Consider the following 22397-nt stretch of genomic DNA (forward strand, 5'->3'; position numbering starts at 1 on the left):
CAAAGCGTGCAAGATTTTTCAAAACTTACGAATGAAGTAAATAAATTTTAGACATTTCCATGTGGTAAAGCGAGGTTTTCTGAAAGGCCAATGGGAAATTTTTTTTCCCTTTTTCCTGTTTGGGACGAGATAGTTTCTATTTTACTTTTGAAAAGTCGAGGAATTGAATTCAAGTGTGAGGCTATTATGGTCATAGAATATTGCTGCGGGTTTTACGGGAAACTGAGCTGGGTTGGTCAAAGTTTCAGTAGTCCGAGAAGGAACGGCGTCGTTTAAAAGGTGATAATTGCTTCAGTTTTAACAGCAAAGATTAGCCTCGTGTTCCTTATCACTCTCCATTTTTTTTCCTCCAAGAATTTTTGGATTTCAATGACAATTGTTTGAGAGGGTGTTGATCAACATGTTCTCGTTGATGTCAACGCCTCTCTGCAACTATGGCGTTTCAAAGGTCCCTTTACCCACTTCTTCTTTCAATTTCAAATACAACAACAATCCCAGGTTTCTCAGTTGCAGAAAAGCCTTACAAATACGTGCCAAAGCAACAAATGAAGTAGATACTCGGACTGAAACAGTTGAGGAAGAACACAAAGAAGAAACTTTAGAATCTGAACCCAAAAAAGAAAGCAACAACATCTCCAGCTTTTCCTCTCCTTCCACTGCACCGCTTGACAAGGACCTTAGAAAGGTTCATTTTTTTCAAGTTGGTTTCTCTTAATTAACATGGAGAAATTGTTTGATTTTGAAGTTTTAAGCCGATTTTGAGGATATTCGCATGTTACAATTGACAACAGGTGGTTCAGCAGACTGCTGCAACCTTTGCACCGAGGGCTTCCACCGCTACTAAAAACCCTGCCGTGCCCGGAACTGCCTTGTATACTGTTTTTGAAGTTCAAGGCTACGTCTCATTGCTGTTGGGTGGAGCTTTGTCTTTCAATCTCATATTTCCATCAAATGAACCTGATATTTGGAGATTGATGGGGATGTGGTCCATTTGGATGTTCAGTGAGTTATTCCTTATCGCAGCCTTAAAGCTTTTCTCCAATACTACTACTATTTATTGCCTTTTCTGGTTCAATGGTTTCAAATCGCAGTTATTGCATGTTCTACGAACAACATTATTCAGTTCCTAATTGCCTATTTCTTTACAGCCATTCCTTCCCTTCGAGCTCGAGACTGTTCAAAGAATGAAAAAGAAGCCCTTAATTATCTCTTTCTCATCATCCCCTTGCTAAATGTTATAATCCCTTTCTTTTGGAAGTCTTTTGCAATTGTCTGGTCTGCAGACACCGTAGCCTTCTTTGCCATGTATGCCTGGAAGGTACTTAATTTCTAGTTTCTGCGCTAGGATTATCTCCCTCTTTTTTACTATTACTATTACTTTCTACTAGAATTTTGCCTACTGAATATATGTGTGCTTGCTACAGCTTGGATGGCTACAGAAAACAGAGTAGAAATTCAGTGAACTGGCTTCAATTCCAAGCTTTCAAACTCCTGAATCACTGATGCATGCGAGATATAAATTTTCTTTAAACTGATTGCTGCAGCAACGCACAACCAGAATGAAGATTGTTCATGATTAACAAGGCAGGGTGTGGTTGTTTCATTTGAGCAATATATTCTTGGAATCTTGGCTGTTTCTTTTTTTTTTTTTTTCTTTATTTTGAAATTTAAGCTTGCAAGTTGTTGTTTCTCAGGAATTATATGTGTAAAGGCAAAAGTCCATTTGGAAGATCTAACGATCTGAATTTCTTCAGACATCTTCTTGTTTGACATCTAAACTGATAAACCTGTGAGATTATCATCGTGTGGTTTGAGTTTCTATCTTTGAATAAACTCTAAGGTATCCATTCTTGAACTCAGGGAAGAAAGAATTTCCTTTACCAAGCATTCATGAAAAATCATCCAAAACAAAAAAAAGGTTGAAATGAACGTCATTTATGCTGCACAGATTTTTGTCAGAATTGGAGTCAGTAGCTACAACTTACAACAATTTGTTTCCTACTTGAATGCAAAAGCTGACCCCAACAAACGCCTTGTTTTTATATCTGAAAAAAATAAGAGAATAATTGGAAACACATCCGAAAAATGAATCATCATCCATTGATCCTATGGTGTCTACTTTTAGGTATCTATATCTATCAACAACTCACATGCCAAACTCCAATGCGCAGTTGAACATTACAGCAGAAAGGAACATCTGTCTCCGGCTGGGTATGGCTGAAAAAAAAAAAAAGAAATGGATTCTTGTCAGTGGTAAATGATACATATAAAGCTTACGATCAAATTAACACTCAAAAGGAAATGGAACGCATACAGATTAAGAAGGAAGAGGAAGGAGAAAATGCAACTATGGCATGATGCAGATCAAAATGCAGCCAACTACAGCTAGTGAAATTTTTTTACCGCTAAGGGTTAATGAGATCCAGCCACTATGGGGAATTATATCAACAATTATCAAAATTGTATTATTTACTATCAAAATTACATGATAAATTACAAAAAATTATATCAAAATTACCAATTTTGTATTAAATTTTATTAAAATTATATTAAAAGTTATCAAAACTGTGTAAAAGTTACTAAAACAATATTAAATATTACCCCAAACTTATATGAAATTTTATCAAAATGGTAAAAATTTACCAAATTTTAATTAAAGATTATCTACATTATATCAAATGTTACCCAAATTGTATAAAATGTTACCAAAACTTCATCAAATATTTATAAAATTGTAAGAAAGGTAATCAACGTTAAAATTTATCAAAATCATATCAAAGATTGTCAAAATTATAACAAATATTACCAAAAGATATAAAAAATATATCAAAGGTTAGTAAAATTATATCAATAATTACAAAAAAGCATTAAAAGTTATCAACACAATATCAATGATAATCAAAATTATATAAAATATTACAAAAAATTTATTAAGAGTTACTAAAATTATATTAATGTTACCAAAATTATATGAAAAGTTAAAAAGCTATATCACATGTTAGTACAAAAATTATATTAATGACTATCAAAATTGTATTAAAAATTTATTAAAATATATTAAAATTTTATAAAAATTATCAAAATTGTATAAATAATTACCGCACTTTTTTACGTACGGCCTCAACAGCCTTGGCACTTGGGGCCATTCTCTTCTGGAACTTTGTATGTTTTTTAGTTGTCCTTTTTAACAAATTTCGCGAAGAAGAATATGCAAAAGAAACTTTTTTAACTATAGACCTTATGTTGTTGGTTAAAGTAGTAAAGTAGCACTGCAGAACCTTTCTCTTCCTTTGAATTTCTATGTTCAATCCAATAAATATAGGAAGAATATAAAGAAAAAGAAAGAAATCCTTCATATTTTCAATCTAGTCTAGCCCTAACTGCCTTTTGTGACCATGTGGACGCATGGTCATAATAATTAACAACTTTTTTCTATAAAAAAAGCCCTCTTTTAAACTAATTAAAACCCACCTTTAATTATCTTAAAAAGCTTCAAGTTTTTCAAAGATTAAAAAAAAAAAAATTATCTTTGAAGAAATATTGATTTATAAATCTTATATACTATCAATGAATTATATGATGTCATTGTATTAATAAATTTTTTTTAAAAGTTGCATATTTATTTTTTGAACTTGCAAAATTTTATATTTATATATTAATGAATTGATATCATGTAATTGATTATTAAATTAATTTTTTAAAAATAATATAGTAAATTATACACAAAAAAATGTATCATCTATAAACTCAAAAACTAAAATGAAAACAATCTTACTACTTCCATATTTCTTATGAAGACAAAAAAATTCTGTTACATTTTTTTTTTGGTGGCACTTTCTGACGTGGCACTGTAGTGATGACATGGGCAAAATAGGAAAGGGCCCATGTGGAGACTTGGGCTTTGGGCCTCTGGCCATTCGGATCAACTTTTAAAGAGGAGAAATAAGAAGACCGGTTTCAGACTCGACGCTTCAGCAGGAGTGGCGAGAAAATGGTTGGACCTTGCTTCGTTTCCTTCTTCTTCCTCGTAAACTTGCTTTCATTCTCTCAAACTCTTGACGCTTCTCACTGCTCCATCAAAGGTAACCTTATTCATTTTTTTCCTTTCTGGGTATGCATAAGAAGCCAATCTTTCACCTATTTGCCCCAGTTTTCAAAATGGGTTGGTATAGTTTTTGCCATATATGGTTTATATAAACTGGAAAAAACAGTGAAGGTTGCAGCAGTTTGTTGATCATTGATTTATGGGGTACATTTTATTTATTAAATATGGAACCTGTTTATTAAGAACAGTAGCAGAATTTCTTTACATTTCTTTTCCATGCTTTTTTTTTTCTGTGAAATAATATAATATATTTTTTGGGTTTTTGATACAGGGTTCCCTCTGGTGAAGAACATCAGTGAACTTCCACAGGGTAATTATGGAAGAGGAGGTTTATCCCACATGACTGTTGCCGGTTCTCTTTTGCATGGGTTGAAAGAAGTATGCATGCACTTACTCCATTGAAAAGCCTACTTCGCTTGACACTTTGAGATGTTTTTAGTAATACTAATTTTCTTCTATGAAAGAGAATATCATATTATAAAATTTTTATAATTAATCATATAAAAACCAAACCGCCTAGAAATTTATATGGTTCAAAGAAGCCTTACGTAATATACCAACCTTTTTCAGATTTAGTTTGTGATGTTTCTTTTGATATATAATACTGCCTTTTGTAAATTTGGCTTACTTTCAAATTTTCACAAATAGTTATAAGTTCTGATTTTATGTAGTAGGCAAATTGAAGATGCTGAATCACTTTCTATGGGTTGGATGTGATACCTTTTTGGATTTTCCTTAGGTTGAAGTTTGGCTTCAAACATTTGCTCCAGGATCACACACACCAATCCATAGGCACTCTTGCGAAGAAGTTTTTGTTGTTCTCAAGGGGAGTGGCACTCTATATCTTGCCTCAAGTTCATATAAGTATCCTGGAAAACCAGAGGAGCACTTTATATTTTCGAATAGCACATTTCATATCCCTGTCAATGATGTTCACCAGGTAAACTATTTTCTCATTATAAATGTGATGATGTGAAGAAACATAGAAATCCCAAAGCAGAGACGATTTTGACTTCGGGTTAGCCTGTAATAATATGATGCAGTTTTATATTACCTTCTAAAAATCCTAGGAAGAATGAAGCAAGAAAACCCAACTATTTAGAAGAAAATCTACATAGGAGCAGCTAAATTTGAATAAGTTTCATCCACTTCCGGCCATCTATGTGGAGGATTGAGAAATTCATCAACAATCCACATGATCAGATTGATCTTTACTTTCTTTACTCCCATGCTATTGAAGATGTTAATGTGCCTCTCTATAATTGAGTGTCTAACCTCCTTAATTCTGGAAAACATTCGCACTATTGATGCAATCGCAATTTACTAAGTATAAATGGTTTCCATTGATTTGGAGGACTCTTAATGTTCTCAGTTTAAATTAGGTATGTCCACTAAATGCAAGTTTGGAGGTTGAACTTGCATGTCAGTAAATGTGTTAACACTCTACTATGTTCTTGAGGTTGATGATTTGATGACTATAAGAATTACAAAATATTTGAAGGGGAGGGAGGGACACCATGCACACAAACAGCACTTGGATGAATTTCACAGGTTACACACAAACATGGCACTTTGATGAAGGTTGCAGATTATAATGTTCCTGCCAATTTATCATTTTGCACCTGCACTCCACCTTCTCAATTCTCTACTTTTTATTATGTCAAATTGTGTATGGTAATCTGTGAAATGTACATTCCTCATTTTCGATTGTTTGTGATCATCTTTACAGGTCTGGAATACAAATGAACATGAGGATTTGCAAATGCTTGCAATAATATCTCGCCCTCCTGTCAAAGTGTATGTAATTTTTCTTCAGTCCTCTTGCATCAACATTTTTGCCATTGGTTGATGGATGTCTTTTATATTTCCATTTTCCGTTAGAAAACCAAGGTTGCTAGCTTTGGCTTCACCCTTCCAAGTGTTTTTTGTTTGAAACATTTGCATGGAATCTTTTGGTGGTTATTGATAGTGCATGCTAGTTTCTAATGGCATCTTCCAAACCTTTTAAACAAATGAACTGAAAGGGAAGCTTTGCCTTGATTTTTTATTGTCCTTAAAGCTGCTATATTAGAGTACATCAAGATGGAAATTTACTTGATACTTAGAAACTTAACTAGCATTCACTCATTTAAGAAAAAGGAAGAAGCGGCAGAAGTAGTTAGGAGCTTAAAGGGAAGGCCATCCATCGTTCTTTTAAAAGTGCTACTGTTTCTTCCTCGAAATCTTTTGTAGATAAGTACATTAAGACACGATCCACATTTCTTTCGCTGAACTTGATCCATTTCCATTATTAATTGGTTAAGAACTTAGATTGAATGACTGTTTTACCATATATCCATATAGTTATCCTGTAACCATTGTTTCATGATTGCAACCCCCATCTCATGATGTTTCCTGCATCGTTGAAACTGTTGCTTAAGTTACCATGTGGTAAATAGAATTTACAGAACAATGTCAATATTGGGTAAGGTGGTCCATCATTTAACTTGGAAACTGTATTTTGTCAAATTTCCTTGTATGTGCTGCATGCGCATACCTTGTTTTCCTTCCCTCCGTCATGAATGCTGAGGATGCTTTCTTTTATTCAAATTTGCATTTAGGTTTATATATGAGGATTGGTTCATGCCTCACACTGCAGCTAAGTTGAAGTTTCCATACTATTGGGATGAGCAGTGCCTTCAAGAAACTCAGAAAGATGAGCTTTAATTTTTGACGACCCCTTCCCATTTTACTTATAACCCGTCATGGACCCTTCTATGGTGGAATCCTAAACTGTTGATGTCATTTTCTCGAATAAGAAGTTGGACAAGAGGATTAACTGATTGAACTTTGCAAACAATGAGCGACAAAGAAGTCCTAAGATGTTGTAAGTTTTCATGACATGTGCGCTGCATTAGTATATAAAAAATTTTCAACATGGGATTTGATGTTAAGCCAATGGAAATTAACTCTGAATTCATTGTTTGATCATTTGAAAAAGAGAAAAAAAATAGCAGACTGAAAATGACCAAGTATGAAGTATGAAGTAAAAATCCGTTGAACAAGGTAAAGAAATGACAAGGATATATTGATCGAGCACTAACATGTTTCAGTTTATGATAAATACTAAAAAGCCACAGTCAACATCCATGGCTTAATTCAGTCAAGAGTCAATTTTCCAAACTACCTTCTATATGATTTATTGAGAAAGATGCCAACAACATTTAATAAGCGATGCTTTAACTGCCATTCACGAGAGGTAGATGTAACCGTCCACTCTAGAGATGAGAAGATTCCCTGCGTTTTGAGGAATAAAAATATGCCATCGCCAATTTACTTCAAAGTGCCTAAGGAACTTCACAGCAGCAATACCCTTTTCTGCTCTAATTTCTACTTAATCAGAGACTTGTTTGCACAAAGCACTTTCAACCTTGTCGTGGTAAACTATGTACCTTTTCAGGTCAGCCTTGTTAAGCTATACGCAAAGCTTTACAAATCTGTTTTTGCTTTAACAGAGGCATGTCTCAGGAACAGAAATCCTTTATTCATGGATCATTCAAATTAATTAGAGAATAAAAGCTAATCCCACTTTTGGTGCGTGGATGGAAACATAGAAAATCTCTCTTCTCAGAAGAAAACATCAATTTAACGAATGTTTACCCCAATATCAAAGGAAGTCAGTTTTCTTTCTTTGTTTTTGGGTATAATTTGGTTCTTAATAAGGAATTATCTATGCATTTTCTTGACCACATCTTTTACATAAAATCATTCGCTGCCCAATAATTTTTTTCCCATATTCTCAGTCCTCAAGGTAGGAATCAATGCCTAAAATCATGCTCATTTCCAGTGCTTTACAGCCAACCTGCGGATGTTCTAAGCTTTCTGGCAAATTTACCTAATTTGGTCTCCCTAGCTGGCTCTATATATTGTGAGATAACAAAGGAAATTACTCGACTAATTATTGCATGGCAAATCAAAATTTTGCTGTTCTATATCAATTCTTACTATATTTTATCAATTTCTTTAAGCATTTTTAATAAATAAAATAAAATTATGTTTAATATCCATCTTTGTTTGATCTTCATTTATATTTTCCGATTACTTGCCAGGCAAGCAGGATTTCTATTCGGAAAATATCTTTTACCTTGACTAAAGTGACTTAAAAACCTTTATACACAAAAAATGCAAACAACTTTAAAATGTAAATAAAAATGTCGTTTTTTTTTTTCACCAAAGCAAGGAAATTAAATGACAGTCCAAATTGGAAGGTATACAGAAACAAGAAAATTGAAAAACACTCAAACAGGTTTTTTCGGTTTCAGTTTATTACATCAAACGGAGTTAATTTTGGTTTACAGTTGTGTTCTTTCCTGTATTGTCCTTCCGAGGATTCTTCTCTTCCTCACATTCTCTACCAACCTCTCTCCTTCCCATGTCTTAATAAAAATGTTAACAAAGATTTTCAATCATTAGTTCCTTCTAACCTCCTTTCTCCTAAACCTTCTCTTAACCAGCCTTTGCCAAAATGGCTGCTACTCCCTCTCCTCTTCTCCCCTAATCCTATCCCCATCATACCCTTTTCATAATCTACCATCAAAGACAGGATGGCCTCTCTCTCCCTCCTCAGCCTCCTGTCTATCCTCCTCACCACCACCACCTTTACTTCCACCGCTTTTGCCATCGGCATCCGCCATGGCATTATTCGAAAACCTTCTTCGGATGTTCCAGTCTTCAGGGAGGCCCCAGCTTTTCGCAATGGGGATATTTGTGGGTCTAGTGCCTCCGACAGAATCCACATTGCCATGACACTGGATGCAAACTACCTCAGGGGCACCATGGCTGCTGTTCTCTCCATCCTGCAGCATTCAACATGCCCGGAAAATGTGGAGTTTCATTTCCTGTGGGGAAAGTACGAGCCTGATGTGCTTGTAAGCATCAATTCAACCTTCCCTTACCTCAGCTTCAGAGTTTACCGATTTGACTCCAATCGTGTTCGTGGCAAGATATCAAAATCTATTCGCCAAGCACTGGACCAACCTTTAAACTATGCCAGGATTTACCTAGCTGATATACTACCAGCGGATGTTAAGCGTGTTTTATACTTGGACTCAGACCTTGTTGTGGTAGACGATATTGTGAAACTTTGGGAAGTTGATTTAGAAGGAAAAGTTTTGGCCGCACCAGAATATTGTCATGCGAATTTTACAAAGTATTTCACGGACTTGTTCTGGTCAGACAAGGGTTGGTCTAGTACTTTTGAAGGAAGACAGCCATGCTATTTCAACACAGGGGTTATGGTGGTGGATGTTGACAAATGGAGGCAAGGAGGGTATACGCAGAAAGTGGAGGAGTGGATGGCTGTGCAAAAGCAGAAGAGGATATACACCTTGGGTTCATTGCCACCTTTTTTGTTGGTGTTAGCTGGGAATATAAAAGCTGTTGATCACAGGTGGAACCAGCATGGATTAGGGGGTGATAATCTTGAGGGAAAGTGTAGGAGTTTGCATCCTGGGCCTATTAGTTTGTTGCATTGGAGTGGGAAAGGGAAGCCTTGGTTGAGGCTGGACTCAAGGAGGCCCTGCATTGTTGATCATCTTTGGGCACCATATGATCTTTATGCTTCATCAATTCACTCTTTGGAAGAATAAGGGGATTGGATGTGGGGGGAGCCAGGAGTAACTGGTAGAGGGGAGTTTACTTTTTTAGAGGAGAAACAATGGCAACAACAGGTAATTAAAAAATGAGAAAAAGAACAAAAAAAAGTTGGAAATTAATTTCTTTTTATTTCTTTTGGTTCTAAGAATATATGGTTGAATGGAAGGGAGAAAAAACCTTCTCATTCTATCATATATTCCGAGAACCAGACTTTGAACTTTGAAATCTCGAAAGGAAAGGGACAAGAAAAGGAAACGTTACAGAAATATTTTGTTTTGATGTGAAGTTATACAAGAAAAAAAACCATTGAGTTCTGACAAAAAGGGTTGGAAAGAGAGGGGTTTGTGTATTAATTAACCTTTGCCCTCAACGCCATGATTCCTTGAAGGACACTGCAAAATTAAAAGGATTATTATTGTGTTATAGATCATGGCTGAAGGTTAATATGATATTAAGCTTTAGCTAGCTAATCACAGGATGACCCTTTATCAGAGTTTCCATGTATCTCTGAACTGCTTTTGCCGTACAATATTTATGTTCAAACACGCTGTAGTGGGTTACTCCGTCCATTTACCCCAACAATGTGTTGTTCTATTTCTTTTCCTTTTTTTTTTCTCGCTTTTTGTATGTTTGCTTGTGCATCCCTGACCCTTCCTGTAGCAGCTCATTATACCCATAAAAATCAACTCCGAAACTAACTCATTTATCAGTAACATTGGTTGTCATGGCTTTTGGCATATGATGGCTATAAGTAAACTCTGGCATTTCAATCTCTAGCAAAATTACTTGCCAGATTGTGTGAAAATAGATTCATTACATGTCTATTAAGTTCATAACAATGAATTTTTATTCTAATCATTTGTTGACAATACAAATATTGAAAATCAAGTCATTTCAAATTTGAGCAAGTTGGATTCCTCGTCAATTTTTGTTTGGGAAAAAAGAAAGGAAATTGAAACTATAAAAACAGAGGCCCTTCCCACCTTATGAACTAAGATTCTTCCGGTTCCTCCAAGCTGACGTTTCTGCTTATTCTGTCCCTCGTATTCTGAATAAATATTTCAGAAATTTCATTGATATTCAAACCAAAACCTGTAAGCATCTGTTCTGACGCATCGGGTTGTATTGGTGTTGCCTGTTTTGGACTAGGAAATTTAGTGTCAGCCTTCTTTTTCTTCTCTTTCTCCCTTGTACTATCAATTATAGGAATAATGACCTTTGGACCTGTTGATCCTTCACCTTGACTACGAACTTCAGTTTTCCCTTGGACTTGAGGTTTAGTAGTGCCAACTGAAATTCCATTTAGCAGTGGGATCTTCTTCTTCCCCGACGGATCAGTGAATTCGTTCCTCTTCTCCATTGCTTTGTCATCTTTCGCTGCTACATAGGCAGATGAACCAAGCTTGTCAACAGGAGTCCAATAGTCCAGCTCTTCTGTTTGCTTGAATTGAATCTTAACGACATAATCCGAATCATCCTTAAGCGTTGTGTTCGCCCTTTCCTCTCTATCCGGTTTGGCGTGGCTTATGAGAGGTTCTTGCACTCCATTCCTTGCATATCCATCTAGTTCCCCTTGATTGGTTGAATCCTGGGGTATATGGTGACCCAAGGTTACACGTTTCAGGCCTCTAGCAATGAGGCCGTTCATGATAAAGGTGAAGAGCCTCTGGCAAATGCCAATGCGCCGAAAATTGTTTTCCTTTTTGTGCATCGCTTGGATGAAACCGAAAGAGTCACCCACAGTAGGAACAAATGCAGCTGGATGGTGAAAATAGGAAGCAGGAGAGCTTCTATTTAAACACGTGTCTTACCTTGCTTGAATGATTCCATGCTTGGCATTTGGGTAACAAAAAGAAAGAATGTGATTTCCGTGGGAGGCTGGAATAACTGGAAGCATTGTCATCTCTTTTAATCCCAAAGATTTCTTAGTTTTTAACCTGCTGTAGTGAAAAGCAAAAACAGTTTGCATTGCAAGCATAAGCAAATTTCCTGGATTCCTGGAAATGGAATTCTACTTTGCTTGAAGTTAATTTATTCCTAAACAGTAACAGCATTACCAAGGGAACTTGCTGATTGGTGGATGCAGCAGAAATAGATTAAGGTACCTTGTAAAGAGAAGCTTTTACTCAGATGCTTTGTAACAACAGGGCAATAAGATATTCCTTCCATACTCCATTCAAACACAGCTATGGAATAAAGCTGATTGAGACTTTGATTTTTTATGCATATAAAGAATCTTCCCCTGACCCTTCAATTTGAATATGCATTAGCTTCTTTTAAAGTATTTTCACTGTCATATACAAAATGAATGGTTATTTGCATGTGAAAAAAAAAAGCATAAATTCATAAAAAGGAGAAAACAAAATGGAGAAACTAATTGGTGTCTGTTTCACATACAACAGAAATTAAAATCAACTTTCTTTTACTATAAATTCGTTGCAAAATTCGATAAGAAAAAAATGGATTAGAGCTCGGATGATCAAAGCAAATGACGAGAAACCAAAGCAGCAAGGATCAGAGTTCGGTTCATTTTCTCACGCTTAGATGGATCAAAGCTTTGATCTTATCATTAAGGCTTAATGCCATTCTGTATTCAATCATGTATTGGTAATGTAGTTTGGTTAGAAAAGTAGATAAGGACTATAAATTTAAATGCAGCTGAGATTACATTACATAAAGATTACAGCTAATTCAAATATAACAACCTAATCGAGATGCATTCTCATCTTCTAAAGTTCTGGATCTTTGATTATATTAGCTAATCTATTATCTATTTTTTATTTGAAATCCTGTTTTCCTCTTGCAGAAGAGAAGAGTTTGTGAAACAGTTATGCCAAGTAGAGCTTGTATCCCCCTCCACTCATTTTTTATTTTCATGTTAATTTGTTTTTTAGTATAATAGAACAAAATTTGTAAGTGTTGAGACCGAAATCTAGTAAGATATATAGACGATAGTTTTATTAAATAAAATTTTATATATATTTTTTTATATTTAAAGTTTTTATCATTTAATCCTTAATTATTAAAATAAAAATTTAAAAATTTTATCAACAAATTAATATTATACCGCTCATAACTTAATTATTTCGTGTTGTTGATATTGAGATAAATCTGTCATATACAAGTTTTGAAAAGGAGTAGATTTTATTGGGGGAATACTAACAAAAACACTGTAGAATTGAAAACTATGAAAATATATAAGATTAGTAAAATTCCAAGTTAGTATATGAAATGAGACTCCTTTTTTTTTTTCCCCAAAAGAATGTAATGAGGCAGGTTCATTGTTTATTTGTAGGAAAACAAATGGGAAAAGAGCCAAAGGTGTCTAGAATTGAACCGGTCCGGTTCACCATCAAAACTAACCTGAAATAGACCCTCCATCCCTTTTGGATGCGCGCTTCGCACCAATGATTTCATTATGGTAGCGATTTTCGTTTCCCTTTCATTTCACATCCTCTTGAAAAAAACCCCCAAATCTCAATCAATTCTTAACCCCACCCGAAAAGCCCTAAATTTTCTTCATGGATTTCTTCAAATCAGTTTTCGCGGACGATCCAGATCCTCCTAAACCCCAATCCCAAACCGATTCCGATTCCCCCAAAGCCGACGACTTTACCCCTGATTCCTCTCCTAAACAGCCCGATCCCAACCCTAACCCTACCGGATGGAGCTTCGGCGGTCTGATCAAAACGATAGCAACAAGATCCGAATCCGTAATCGAAACCTACCGTCGCGATCTCAAGGAATTCGGGTCGGGTTTAAAAAAAGAAATTGAGGTAGCCCAGGGCTCGTTAGAGAACGTAGGGCACGTTATTGATGAGTTCGGGAACACTGTTATAAAGGGAACGGCTCAGATCATCACTCAAGGCAAGGATGCAATACTAGCTGTCGATAACGAATCAGATTCCTCTGCCTCTGAAAGCAATGGCAAGAGTTTGAGTACTCAACGGAGTTTGAACTCAAAACGGTACAGTCGATTGGATGCTCAAGTAAGGGCAATCCAAGGAGATATTAATACTTACAGTGAAGAGCCAGAGGATTTGGAGGATTATAAGAAGTGGAAATCAGGGTTCGGTTTGGAAGAGAAGAAGGAAGAGATTGAGAGATTGATGGAAGAGAATGGGGAAATAGGGAGCATTTATAAAAAGGTTGTTGGTGTTTCAAATGGGGTTGATCATGAGACGTTTTGGGGTAGGTACTTCTATAGGGTTTTTAAGCTTAAGCGAGCTGAGGATACGAGGGTTAAGCTTGTAAAGAGAGCGATTTCAAGGGAAGAAGAGGAGGAGTTGAGTTGGGATGTTGATGAGGATGAGGATGAGAGAAATGTGGTGTGGAAGGCGACTTTAAAGAAAGAAGATGTGGATAGGAAGAAAAAAGATGAAACTGTGGAAGAGAAGGCAGTGAATTTGGGACCTAAAGGTGATTTTTTGGAGAATAAGGAGCAAGTTGAGAAGGTAAAGGAGAAGAATCCTGTTGAGGAACTGGACAGTTATGATTCAAATAAACAAGGGAAGGGAAATGATGATGAATCAAGTGGTGGCAATGTGGTGACTGAGAAAGTTAATTTGGAGAAGAATGAGGAGGCATGCAAGGAAGGTTCGGTGTCGAAATCTGTTGAGAAAGTAGTTTCTGAAGGGAAAGGCGACAATGAGGAGTCTAGTAATGGCAATGGTAAAGACAGTGACTTTTCAGTGGTGTCAAGCCATCCATCAATGCCTGAGGAGGACGATCTTGGGTGGGATGAAATTGAGGATCTCAGCAGCATTGATGATAAGAAAGGGACTCATGGTGGGAGCCCGCGCTCCAATAGGGCTGATCTGAGAAAACGACTAAGTACTGCAGAAGAAGAGGAGGATTTGAGCTGGGATATTGAAGATGATGACGAACCGGTTAAAGCTTGATGAAAAATGTAAAGTTTCATCTGAAATTATTGATATTTATTTCTCATAGAATTTATTGCATTCTACTGTATCTTTTTCATTGTGTTCCTTATATTTGTCCCCTGCAAGTGTTATATAATGGGGAGGATTCATTTTCCTTTTTGTTTGAAATGCAAATATCTTCTATGATTGTGTACTTTTAACACTTAATTGAAATGAAATTGAAGCAGCAATGTTCATACTAAAACTGCTTTTATTTATCTACAGAGCCAATTTACTAACCTGGATGTTGATTTTTTCTTTCTGGCCAACAAACAAAACCTGGATATCGATCGACTGAGATTAGCATATTGATATTATCTTGAACATTAGGCTTTCAAATTTATTAACGGCATCTGCTATGGCATTTTGGAAACCACATCGATCGTCTTTTTCTATAAGCTACTCGCACATAGCAGAAATGAATGCGTACCTGTGCAATTTCAAAAGCTGCTAAACAGACATCTATGGGGTAATAATAATACGAGGATCTACTGCGTGTTTGCTTTGCTGCTGATCAACTCTGAGGGTTGAACAAATTAGCTTTCTGTGCAGAAAGAAGTTAGTTGAAAATGCTTTTAACATATGGCTCTCGTTTACTTGGTGGTTTAGGAACTATAATCATAATATATATCATTGAAGCAGAAAAAAGAAAGGGAAGAATGTTCTGTTTATTCCTTCTAATTTTAAGATGAATATCGAAGCATGCTGTACATCTGGACCGGAAGGTATGATGTTTTCCGCAATAGGGGAGTCTTTGATTATGAGATAACCTAATTTTTGTCAACCTAAAGCAAAATTCACCATTTACTATCTTTCCATTTTCTTGCTTTCTTCATTTCTACTGTGGTATGTCAAATTAACAGGGCACAGAACTAAGGTAGGGAAGGAACACTTCCGGGATTTGAGGATCCTACTTCAGATAATAAAGGCTTTCGACTCTGCGAAAATTCGAATGTTCAAACCTGACTAAGGTAAGAAAGAACAGAAACGTCAGTTCTTTAGATATACATAAATTTTTTTAAGTGAAGATTGTGACTAATATGGTCTGAACTGAACCTCAAGGAAAAGCAATAAGGTTCAATTTAACATTTACGGGCATTTTGTCTATATCCTAGTCAACAAAGAACTTGGTGGTAAAGATACACATAATTGGTAACCATGGTAACCACAAACTAATACTATCTATCTGTCTGTAAAAGAGATTAATATAAATGACTTAATAGCTTAATACAAAATTCAGCCCTTCAGTAGAGCTAATTCACACTCCAACTTAAAGCACAACTATCTCTAAAGCCCTACCATGACATTCAACAAGTATGGTGACAACTGCTAGAACCGAACCTTGCTGCGGGAAAGGGAAAAAAAAAAAAGTGAAGGGAAAAAACAAACTCTTACAGCATTTGAGCCGCATTTGTACAGTAAGTAAAAGATCTTCGAGAGCAAGAAGTGCGCATGAGACAATTCATATTGCTTTGGCCCTGGGGCTGCCAAGAAGCTTAAATTATACCGATTTCACCTCAATATTTGATGCCTGGTTTAGAAGTAGACTCTGCTACATGTGTTTCAACAGGAGAAGGCAATGCTAGCATTCTTCCTTTTTGGGCTCGTGGTGGAAGGTGCTTGGTAGGCTTTCTTGATCCCATAGTCCAAGGCAAGAAGACCCCTGTACCGCCATGAGGTTGTTTTCTGGGGCTCACTGCCATTGGGTGCACGGGCACAGGAGCAAGCATGACAACAGGACCACGGAGGACTCCCCATTTTGGCATCATATCCAGTGCCTCATAGCCATTAAGAGCTCCATTTGACATTGCATAAGGACCTGGGACACCTGGCTGCCACAGTGTCATGGCACCAGCCTGGGGGGTAGTTGGTGGTGACTGACCTTGGTTGGTATCAGGCCGAACTCGGAAGAATGTAATGCTGACCCTCTTGCTTGGAGATGGGCACATGACATGTCTAGCCATGTCAGAACTGTTTCCCCTCATAACTAAAAGAGACCTGCAGAATAGCAGTAATATGTTACAAACTTGCTTGTCAAGTAAGAGTCAGTACCCTAAAAAACACAAGGTATGTTATTAAGAAGGGAGAGAACCAAAAATGAAGGATAAAATTTAGAGATGCGATTCCTTTGTCTTCAAAACAAGTTTCCTGCTCAGTTTACTACATTGACATCACAAATTCTGGCACAATTTAAAAGGAGGAAGAGAAAAGAAAAATGGAAAGGAGAAAAGTGGAGAAATTAGTGCAAATGCAAATGTTCTAAGAAGATTTTTAGCTTTCAACTTCCTACTCTAACGCACTGTGTGATAAATATGATTGTTTTAAGATTTTGTTGCAACCAAAACATCACGGAAGTGGTGGAAAGCAACATTTTTAAATGAGAAGCTGCCCCTCTTTAATGTTAGTTTTTTCAATGTATGATGTTAGCCACCAATTTAATCAGAAATGGAATGTCACTCTTATGCAAACTCTAATGCTATAAACAAACTAAAATTATACAATGCCACTCCATCACCCAAAGCTTGCCTCCCGTGATATTCAATAGAAGCAGTGAACTCTAAAGAAGAACCTGCAATAAATGAAATTCTGTTCCTAAGCTGTTTCATCATTATCATCTTTTGTTGTAGTTTACTATTGGTGGTTCATTTTTCAGTCCAATATCATGACTTAATATCAAACAAATCTTTTCAGCTAACTTCCAAGAGTACAAATCAAATACAAATAACTTTAAACATACCCTTCTTTCAAAGAAAGTTGGAGTGGCCCCCTGTAGTTCCCTTCACTGTCACTCACAAGAGTGCGCCCAAAAGCCATTGTTGATTCAGAGAGGAGAAGAGCGGAAATAGGTTGATCCAAATGTGGCGGTTTAAGAAAAGGCTGTGAATATTCACCCTGCGTTAAAGGAACACAATTATATCACTTCTATCCTTACTCTCTTCAAATATAATTTAATTCTAAAACCAAGATGGCACATGGACATGGTGGCATGCGTACTCTTAACAAATAAATAACAGGGAAAGATGGGAATAATAGAGCAGCAAAAAAGTATACCTCATCAAAGAAGTTAATGATGCAACCATTTGGTTTCTTATATTCAGGTATCAGTTGCCACTGGACCAGGTGTTCTATGACACTTTGTAGAAGAGCTGGAATTGGTTCTATATTGACTGCAAAACATTTAAAGAGGAAAAAAAAAAAAAGGCCAATTAAAAAGCTGTTTATTTCACTTTACTTGTAATTGATTACTCTTCAGGATCAAGAACAAATTAAGAAACTACAGAAACCAAACTGTATCAATAATTCATATTGGTAGGTCTTACATGACTGGTTGGGCTCCTCTCCAATGTGTCCAAAAATTGGAACACCAACTTGAATCAGCTCTCGCTTGTTTCCTTTAACTTGTTTGTTAAATAAAATAAAAGTCTCACCTGTAATCATCCAGAAAAACAAAAAGAATCATGAAGAAGTTCAGAAACAAAGACTTGGCCAACAAATTGCAGTAGTCATCTTTTGTTGACTAAACAAACTCTTGAATTAACTCGAAAGAAGATGCTATGAAGGCAAGAAAAAAAGTGGAGGTAAGTAAAATGGAAAACTGTTAATCAGAAGAGAGATTAATAATATGAAATTGCAAACCAATGAAATAAACAGTCCACACTACAAATCCTTTACAATAAAATGGAAAACGGTTAATCAGAAGAGAGATTAAGAGTTCATATAAAAAAATTAAATGAGAAAAGGAAAAGGGTATTAAACATTGTCTCTACTATTAAGAACTTCGTAAAATCTACGTTTAAACACGTAAGGTGACCACAAGGGTTGAGGTATTTGCTTCACATGATGAACCTCGTCCTTCAAAAGTATAAACCCCTAACTTATCAGCTTAAATCCAACTAAATTGCCTCTCTAGGTGCTTGACTTAAAATTGTCTAGGAAGTTGTATTGATCTTGGAAGTGATTAACATCAAATACCCTGTATAACTTCTGATAATTATTAAATTGATCAAGCAGGAAACATAAATAACTATACCTGTTCAAACAAAGCTACAACAGAAGGGATAACTATTTCAAATCTTCATCTTAATATTCTAAAACAGGCTCAATTCGGCAAGGCTTTAAAGTGGGATGGCACCTGACAATTCCCCATTCTGGCCAGCAGAACGAAGCTCACTCACGAAGTCACTCAGCTTAGCCAGCTCTGAATCAGTGAATACATCCTCATATAACTTCAATCCTTTCACAACATTCACCTGCACCACAGTAATCAGTACACAAGCAAAACTACTGGAATCCATCTCTTTTTTTTTTTCTCATCTGAACAATATAGGAATTCTTTTCTCTCTGAATTCATTTCCTCAGAGCAATAATGTCTATTAAATTGTGAGAGAAGGAACTCACCATATGGCCCTTTACTTGCTCCTTGGCTGAAAAACCTTTCGTCAACTTGATCTGAGAACGACGTGCATCACATTCTTCATGGTTAGAGCAAATGTCAATGTTTTCCTCAACATGCTGAACTTCCTGAGATCCTGCATTGCCAAAAGAAGTGAAATCATTGCCCTAGACAATGGATATAAATATAACTACAGATTAAAAGGCATGATGGGTCAAATGTGAATTAATTTTCACATTTGTCGGCTTATAAACAAAATAAAATAAGAAAGAGACCAAATTCTCAGACAAAGTAGCCTGTGATAGTAAAAATTGATCACATTCCCCCCCCCCTCCCCTTCTTTTTTTGATTTTTCAGAACCATGTGTTTAATAAACCAACATTCCACAAAAGTTCATTGTGTAAATTATTAATCTTGTAACATTTGTAATGCACTAAATTACACAAAAATTAGCACTAACACTATGCATTAAAAGAAACTGTAAAATTAGTTAAGCTTGGCAGGCTCATGATCCGTTATTTCAAGGGTGGAACTGAGCTGTTACCTTTATTATATTTGGTTATTTAAGCATCATACATTCATACTATTGGATATATATGCTTCCCATTTATTTCACATTCCTTGATAGAATAGGAACACTATTTTCAAAGCTCAGCCAGCGCCTTTCTCTTGATGGCTAGAAGAAAGTTCGCAACTTTTACAACACAGCTGTGCTTGTCACTTCCGTCCCTCTAGTTTTAGAAGCTAAGCAAAAGCCACCACGTCAGGACAGAAACAGCGGCTTGTCCCAATGTTTGATAGCACAACCGGCTATACAAACACTACCGGTTTTTTTCGTCGTAGAATTCAATTCAATCATCATTGGATCGCTCGCTCACCCAAAGGACAACAGAGTTGACCAGGCAAAGCAAATGCGGTCAAACGAGTCGACTCATCCGGACTCGAGCATTTCAGTTGGGAATCGGGATTAACTATCTATATGTACACCATAAATGTCAAAAAAGGGCCAAACCCCAACAACCCCCCCTCCCAAAGCAGCCCACGTGAAATCAACAAACGGCAGCCGTGATGTCAACATTAAGATCAGACGGTTATGATCAGAAGCGGCCTACCATTAAAATCATTGCACGCATTTCGAGGCGCAGACCCCAAAGATCAACGTAATGAGATTGCGCCACTCCCAAAACTAACTGTCACACTGAGTGCAACCAAACGCTTTTTTCTCTCTCCAGTCTTCATCTCCAAATCCTCAACCCGCCCCCCACCTAAACCTCGTGAACATACCAAAGACTTATTGCTCCTACCTCCTAAAAATAAGAAACCAACCCAGCAAGTGAGGAACACTTTTTTCTAAATAAATAAAACAACGCTTTTTGATGACATTTTTTTTTCCAAGAAAGCGTGAGTTTGAAAATCCTGATAGCGGTAAAACAACATCAATCATAGTCATCTAACCCAAACAACCAAACATGACCTGAAGCCCACGTTGAATTCAAAGTCAGATAAAATTTTGGAAAGGCATTGGAAAAGTTGGACATCTGATCCCGTGAAAAAATACATGATTTTGTTTGGTTCCTCAGAAAATGGAGGAATATGATTAAATCTTTTACTAATTTTTTACAAAAAAAGAAAAAGAATGGCATAAACATAATGCGTTTGCTTTATTCCAAGGTAGGCGTTCACTTTCTCGCTTTACCAAACACAGTGAGACTTGAGATTCAACGCCTCACGCCTCTCTGCCTTCCACGCAGCCAGGGAGCAGACAAAAAATAAAAATAAAAAAAGCGATATTTCCTTTCGTCTTTTTATTGATTGATGAAGAAACAAAGGAAGTTTGAAGTATTCATCGAAATCAACTGATCGCATGGTATTTATGGAAGAAAACTGAGCGAAGTTCATAGCTTTTTCTAGCATTTTGCCTGTGATTAGAATCATGGCAACTCGGCCTAGTTTTGCGTCACAAATTCCAATAAAAAAACCACCAAAATTACCCAAAATAAAAAAAAAAAAAGCACAGAAAAGGCTTACCTAACGATCAAACTTGGCATTTGAGAGACAAAAACGAATCAAACAGAGAAACAAGTCGTGATCAATAAATATTTATGTCAAAAAGAATCAAACTTTATGATCAAGAGTTTTTTTTTTTTTCTTTTGAGTTTGAAGTTACCTGAATCAGTAATATCACTGTCAGGGGAATCTTCTTCTTCTTCGCTACCAACTTCCCCATTTGCTTCATTTTCCTCCACCTTCTCGGCAACTTTCTCTTTCTCATCATCCAAATAGCCGCCTTCTCCTTCGCCTCCACTTTTCACTTCCTCCTTGCCAACGCCATCTCCTCCTCCGGTCTTCTTGGCAGCCACCTTTTTCAGCTCCACCGTCACATCAGCAATGGAGTGGTACTTCTGCATCTGCAACACCGGGATCCAGTTCAGTCTCCTCCTGTGGATCGCCGCGAACACCGCTTCGTACTCCGACCCTACACCTCCTCCTCCTTGAAGTTGCGCCATGTGACCGCAAAGAGCATCGATGATGGCATTGGCCGCCGCGAATTCCCCTCGGAACCAAGAAATGATCGTGTCCTTAGCCAAAACGTCAGCAGTCGCCGGTGCAGCTTGCATCATCGGCACCATGGCAGGCCCCATAGCTTGAGGCCGTTCCCTTGGCGATGCTGGTCCCGCCGCCATTGGCATCTCTTACTTTCCACAATAACTCTACCCTTTCCTTTTAACTATTAATTACTAACTTGCCCAAATATGAGGAACCCGAACTTCTTTTTTATTTATGGATGCTCCGAACTATTGGGTTTTTTGGGAGAATTACCTGTCGGCCGATTTATCAGCTGTTTTGTTGAGAGAGGGAAGAAGGCTTAAACAGCAAGTACTGGTGGGGGGGGTGGGGGGGGGGGGGCTTTTGTTTTGTTTTGGTTTGGTTTTTGTTCGTTTGGTCTTACAAAGCTCTGAGGAGGGTTTTTTGGGACAAGGAAGGAGGGGTTATATATTTGACACGTCCGTACGAGTGGGACCACGGGAAGTGGTGACATGGCGATTTCTGGAGAAGGCGACGTGGCGTAACCAAATGAAAGTTGGGACTTGGGGGTGGGTAAACAAGGAAAGGTAAAGGTTTAAAGCCCAAAAAGTGGATTGGAAACCAGACCACCATGCAGCATGATCACCGTGAAATTGCCCCCCATTTGGGTCTTAGTATGTTTTACTTTCGCAAATATGGCAAAATCTACAAAAATTTCTCATTGACAAAACATAATAATAATAATAATAATAATAATAAAAGGTAGATGCTGGAGAATGGAATTGTAAGTAAGACTCTGGCTTAATATAATTTTCAA

At 36.8% G+C, this 22397-nt stretch overlaps 5 protein-coding genes, 1 long non-coding RNA gene and 1 pseudogene across 7 annotated transcripts; 5 read left to right on the forward strand and 2 right to left on the reverse strand.

Annotated features, from left to right (window-relative positions):
• Positions 1-26: 26 nt before the first annotated feature.
• RPH1 (resistance to phytophthora 1) lies at positions 27-1757 on the forward strand. The gene is made up of 4 exons (XM_022902414.2): positions 27-685; positions 792-1002; positions 1149-1318; positions 1425-1757. The coding sequence occupies exons 1-4, from the start codon at positions 401-403 to the stop codon at positions 1449-1451; spliced, it is 693 nt and encodes a 230-aa protein (XP_022758149.2). The 5' UTR covers positions 27-400; the 3' UTR covers positions 1452-1757.
• A 2189-nt stretch (positions 1758-3946) lies between these two features.
• ABP1 (endoplasmic reticulum auxin binding protein 1) lies at positions 3947-7038 on the forward strand. Its single transcript, XM_022903978.2, has 5 exons — positions 3947-4082; positions 4377-4483; positions 4845-5045; positions 5835-5902; positions 6706-7038. The coding sequence occupies exons 1-5, from the start codon at positions 3992-3994 to the stop codon at positions 6809-6811; spliced, it is 573 nt and encodes a 190-aa protein (XP_022759713.1). The 5' UTR covers positions 3947-3991; the 3' UTR covers positions 6812-7038.
• A 1532-nt stretch (positions 7039-8570) lies between these two features.
• On the forward strand, positions 8571-9840 carry LOC111306075 (putative galacturonosyltransferase-like 4 pseudogene; annotated as a pseudogene).
• Positions 9841-10563: 723 nt separating this feature from the next.
• LOC149512806 (uncharacterized) lies at positions 10564-13502 on the reverse strand. 2 transcript variants are annotated; one of them, XM_089751044.1, is made up of 3 exons: positions 13103-13502; positions 11845-12029; positions 10564-11679 (listed from the first exon to the last, which is right to left on the reverse strand). In XM_089751044.1, the coding sequence occupies exon 3, from the start codon at positions 11448-11450 to the stop codon at positions 10731-10733; it is 720 nt and encodes a 239-aa protein (XP_089607170.1). In that variant the 5' UTR covers positions 11451-11679; positions 11845-12029; positions 13103-13502; the 3' UTR covers positions 10564-10730. The 2 variants fall into 2 exon arrangements, 1 of the variants encoding a protein (XP_089607170.1); XR_016331697.1 differs by lacking the exon at positions 13103-13502 and having other exon boundaries at positions 11538-11676; positions 11845-11980.
• LOC149512807 (uncharacterized) lies at positions 13037-14879 on the forward strand. Its single transcript, XM_022902418.2, has one exon. The coding sequence runs from the start codon at positions 13261-13263 to the stop codon at positions 14638-14640; it is 1380 nt and encodes a 459-aa protein (XP_022758153.2). The 5' UTR covers positions 13037-13260; the 3' UTR covers positions 14641-14879.
• A 124-nt stretch (positions 14880-15003) lies between these two features.
• LOC111305163 (uncharacterized) lies at positions 15004-15651 on the forward strand. Its single transcript, XR_016331698.1, has 3 exons — positions 15004-15130; positions 15271-15386; positions 15525-15651. It is a non-coding gene; the product is annotated as an uncharacterized LOC111305163 (long non-coding RNA).
• Positions 15652-15848: 197 nt separating this feature from the next.
• Positions 15849-22012, reverse strand: LOC111305162 (RNA demethylase ALKBH10B-like). The gene is made up of 7 exons (XM_022902415.2): positions 21222-22012; positions 19060-19190; positions 18794-18911; positions 17982-18089; positions 17713-17828; positions 17399-17553; positions 15849-16659 (listed from the first exon to the last, which is right to left on the reverse strand). Exons 1-7 carry the CDS (start codon positions 21742-21744, stop codon positions 16179-16181), a joined length of 1632 nt encoding a protein of 543 aa, XP_022758150.2. The 5' UTR covers positions 21745-22012; the 3' UTR covers positions 15849-16178.
• Between the last annotated feature and the right edge of the window lie 385 nt (positions 22013-22397).

The sequence above is a fragment of the Durio zibethinus genome, chromosome 21 (genome assembly GCF_047325235.1).
Source record: "Durio zibethinus cultivar Kanyao isolate XHJ-2024 chromosome 21, ASM4732523v1, whole genome shotgun sequence".
NCBI lineage: Eukaryota > Viridiplantae > Streptophyta > Magnoliopsida > Malvales > Malvaceae > Durio > Durio zibethinus.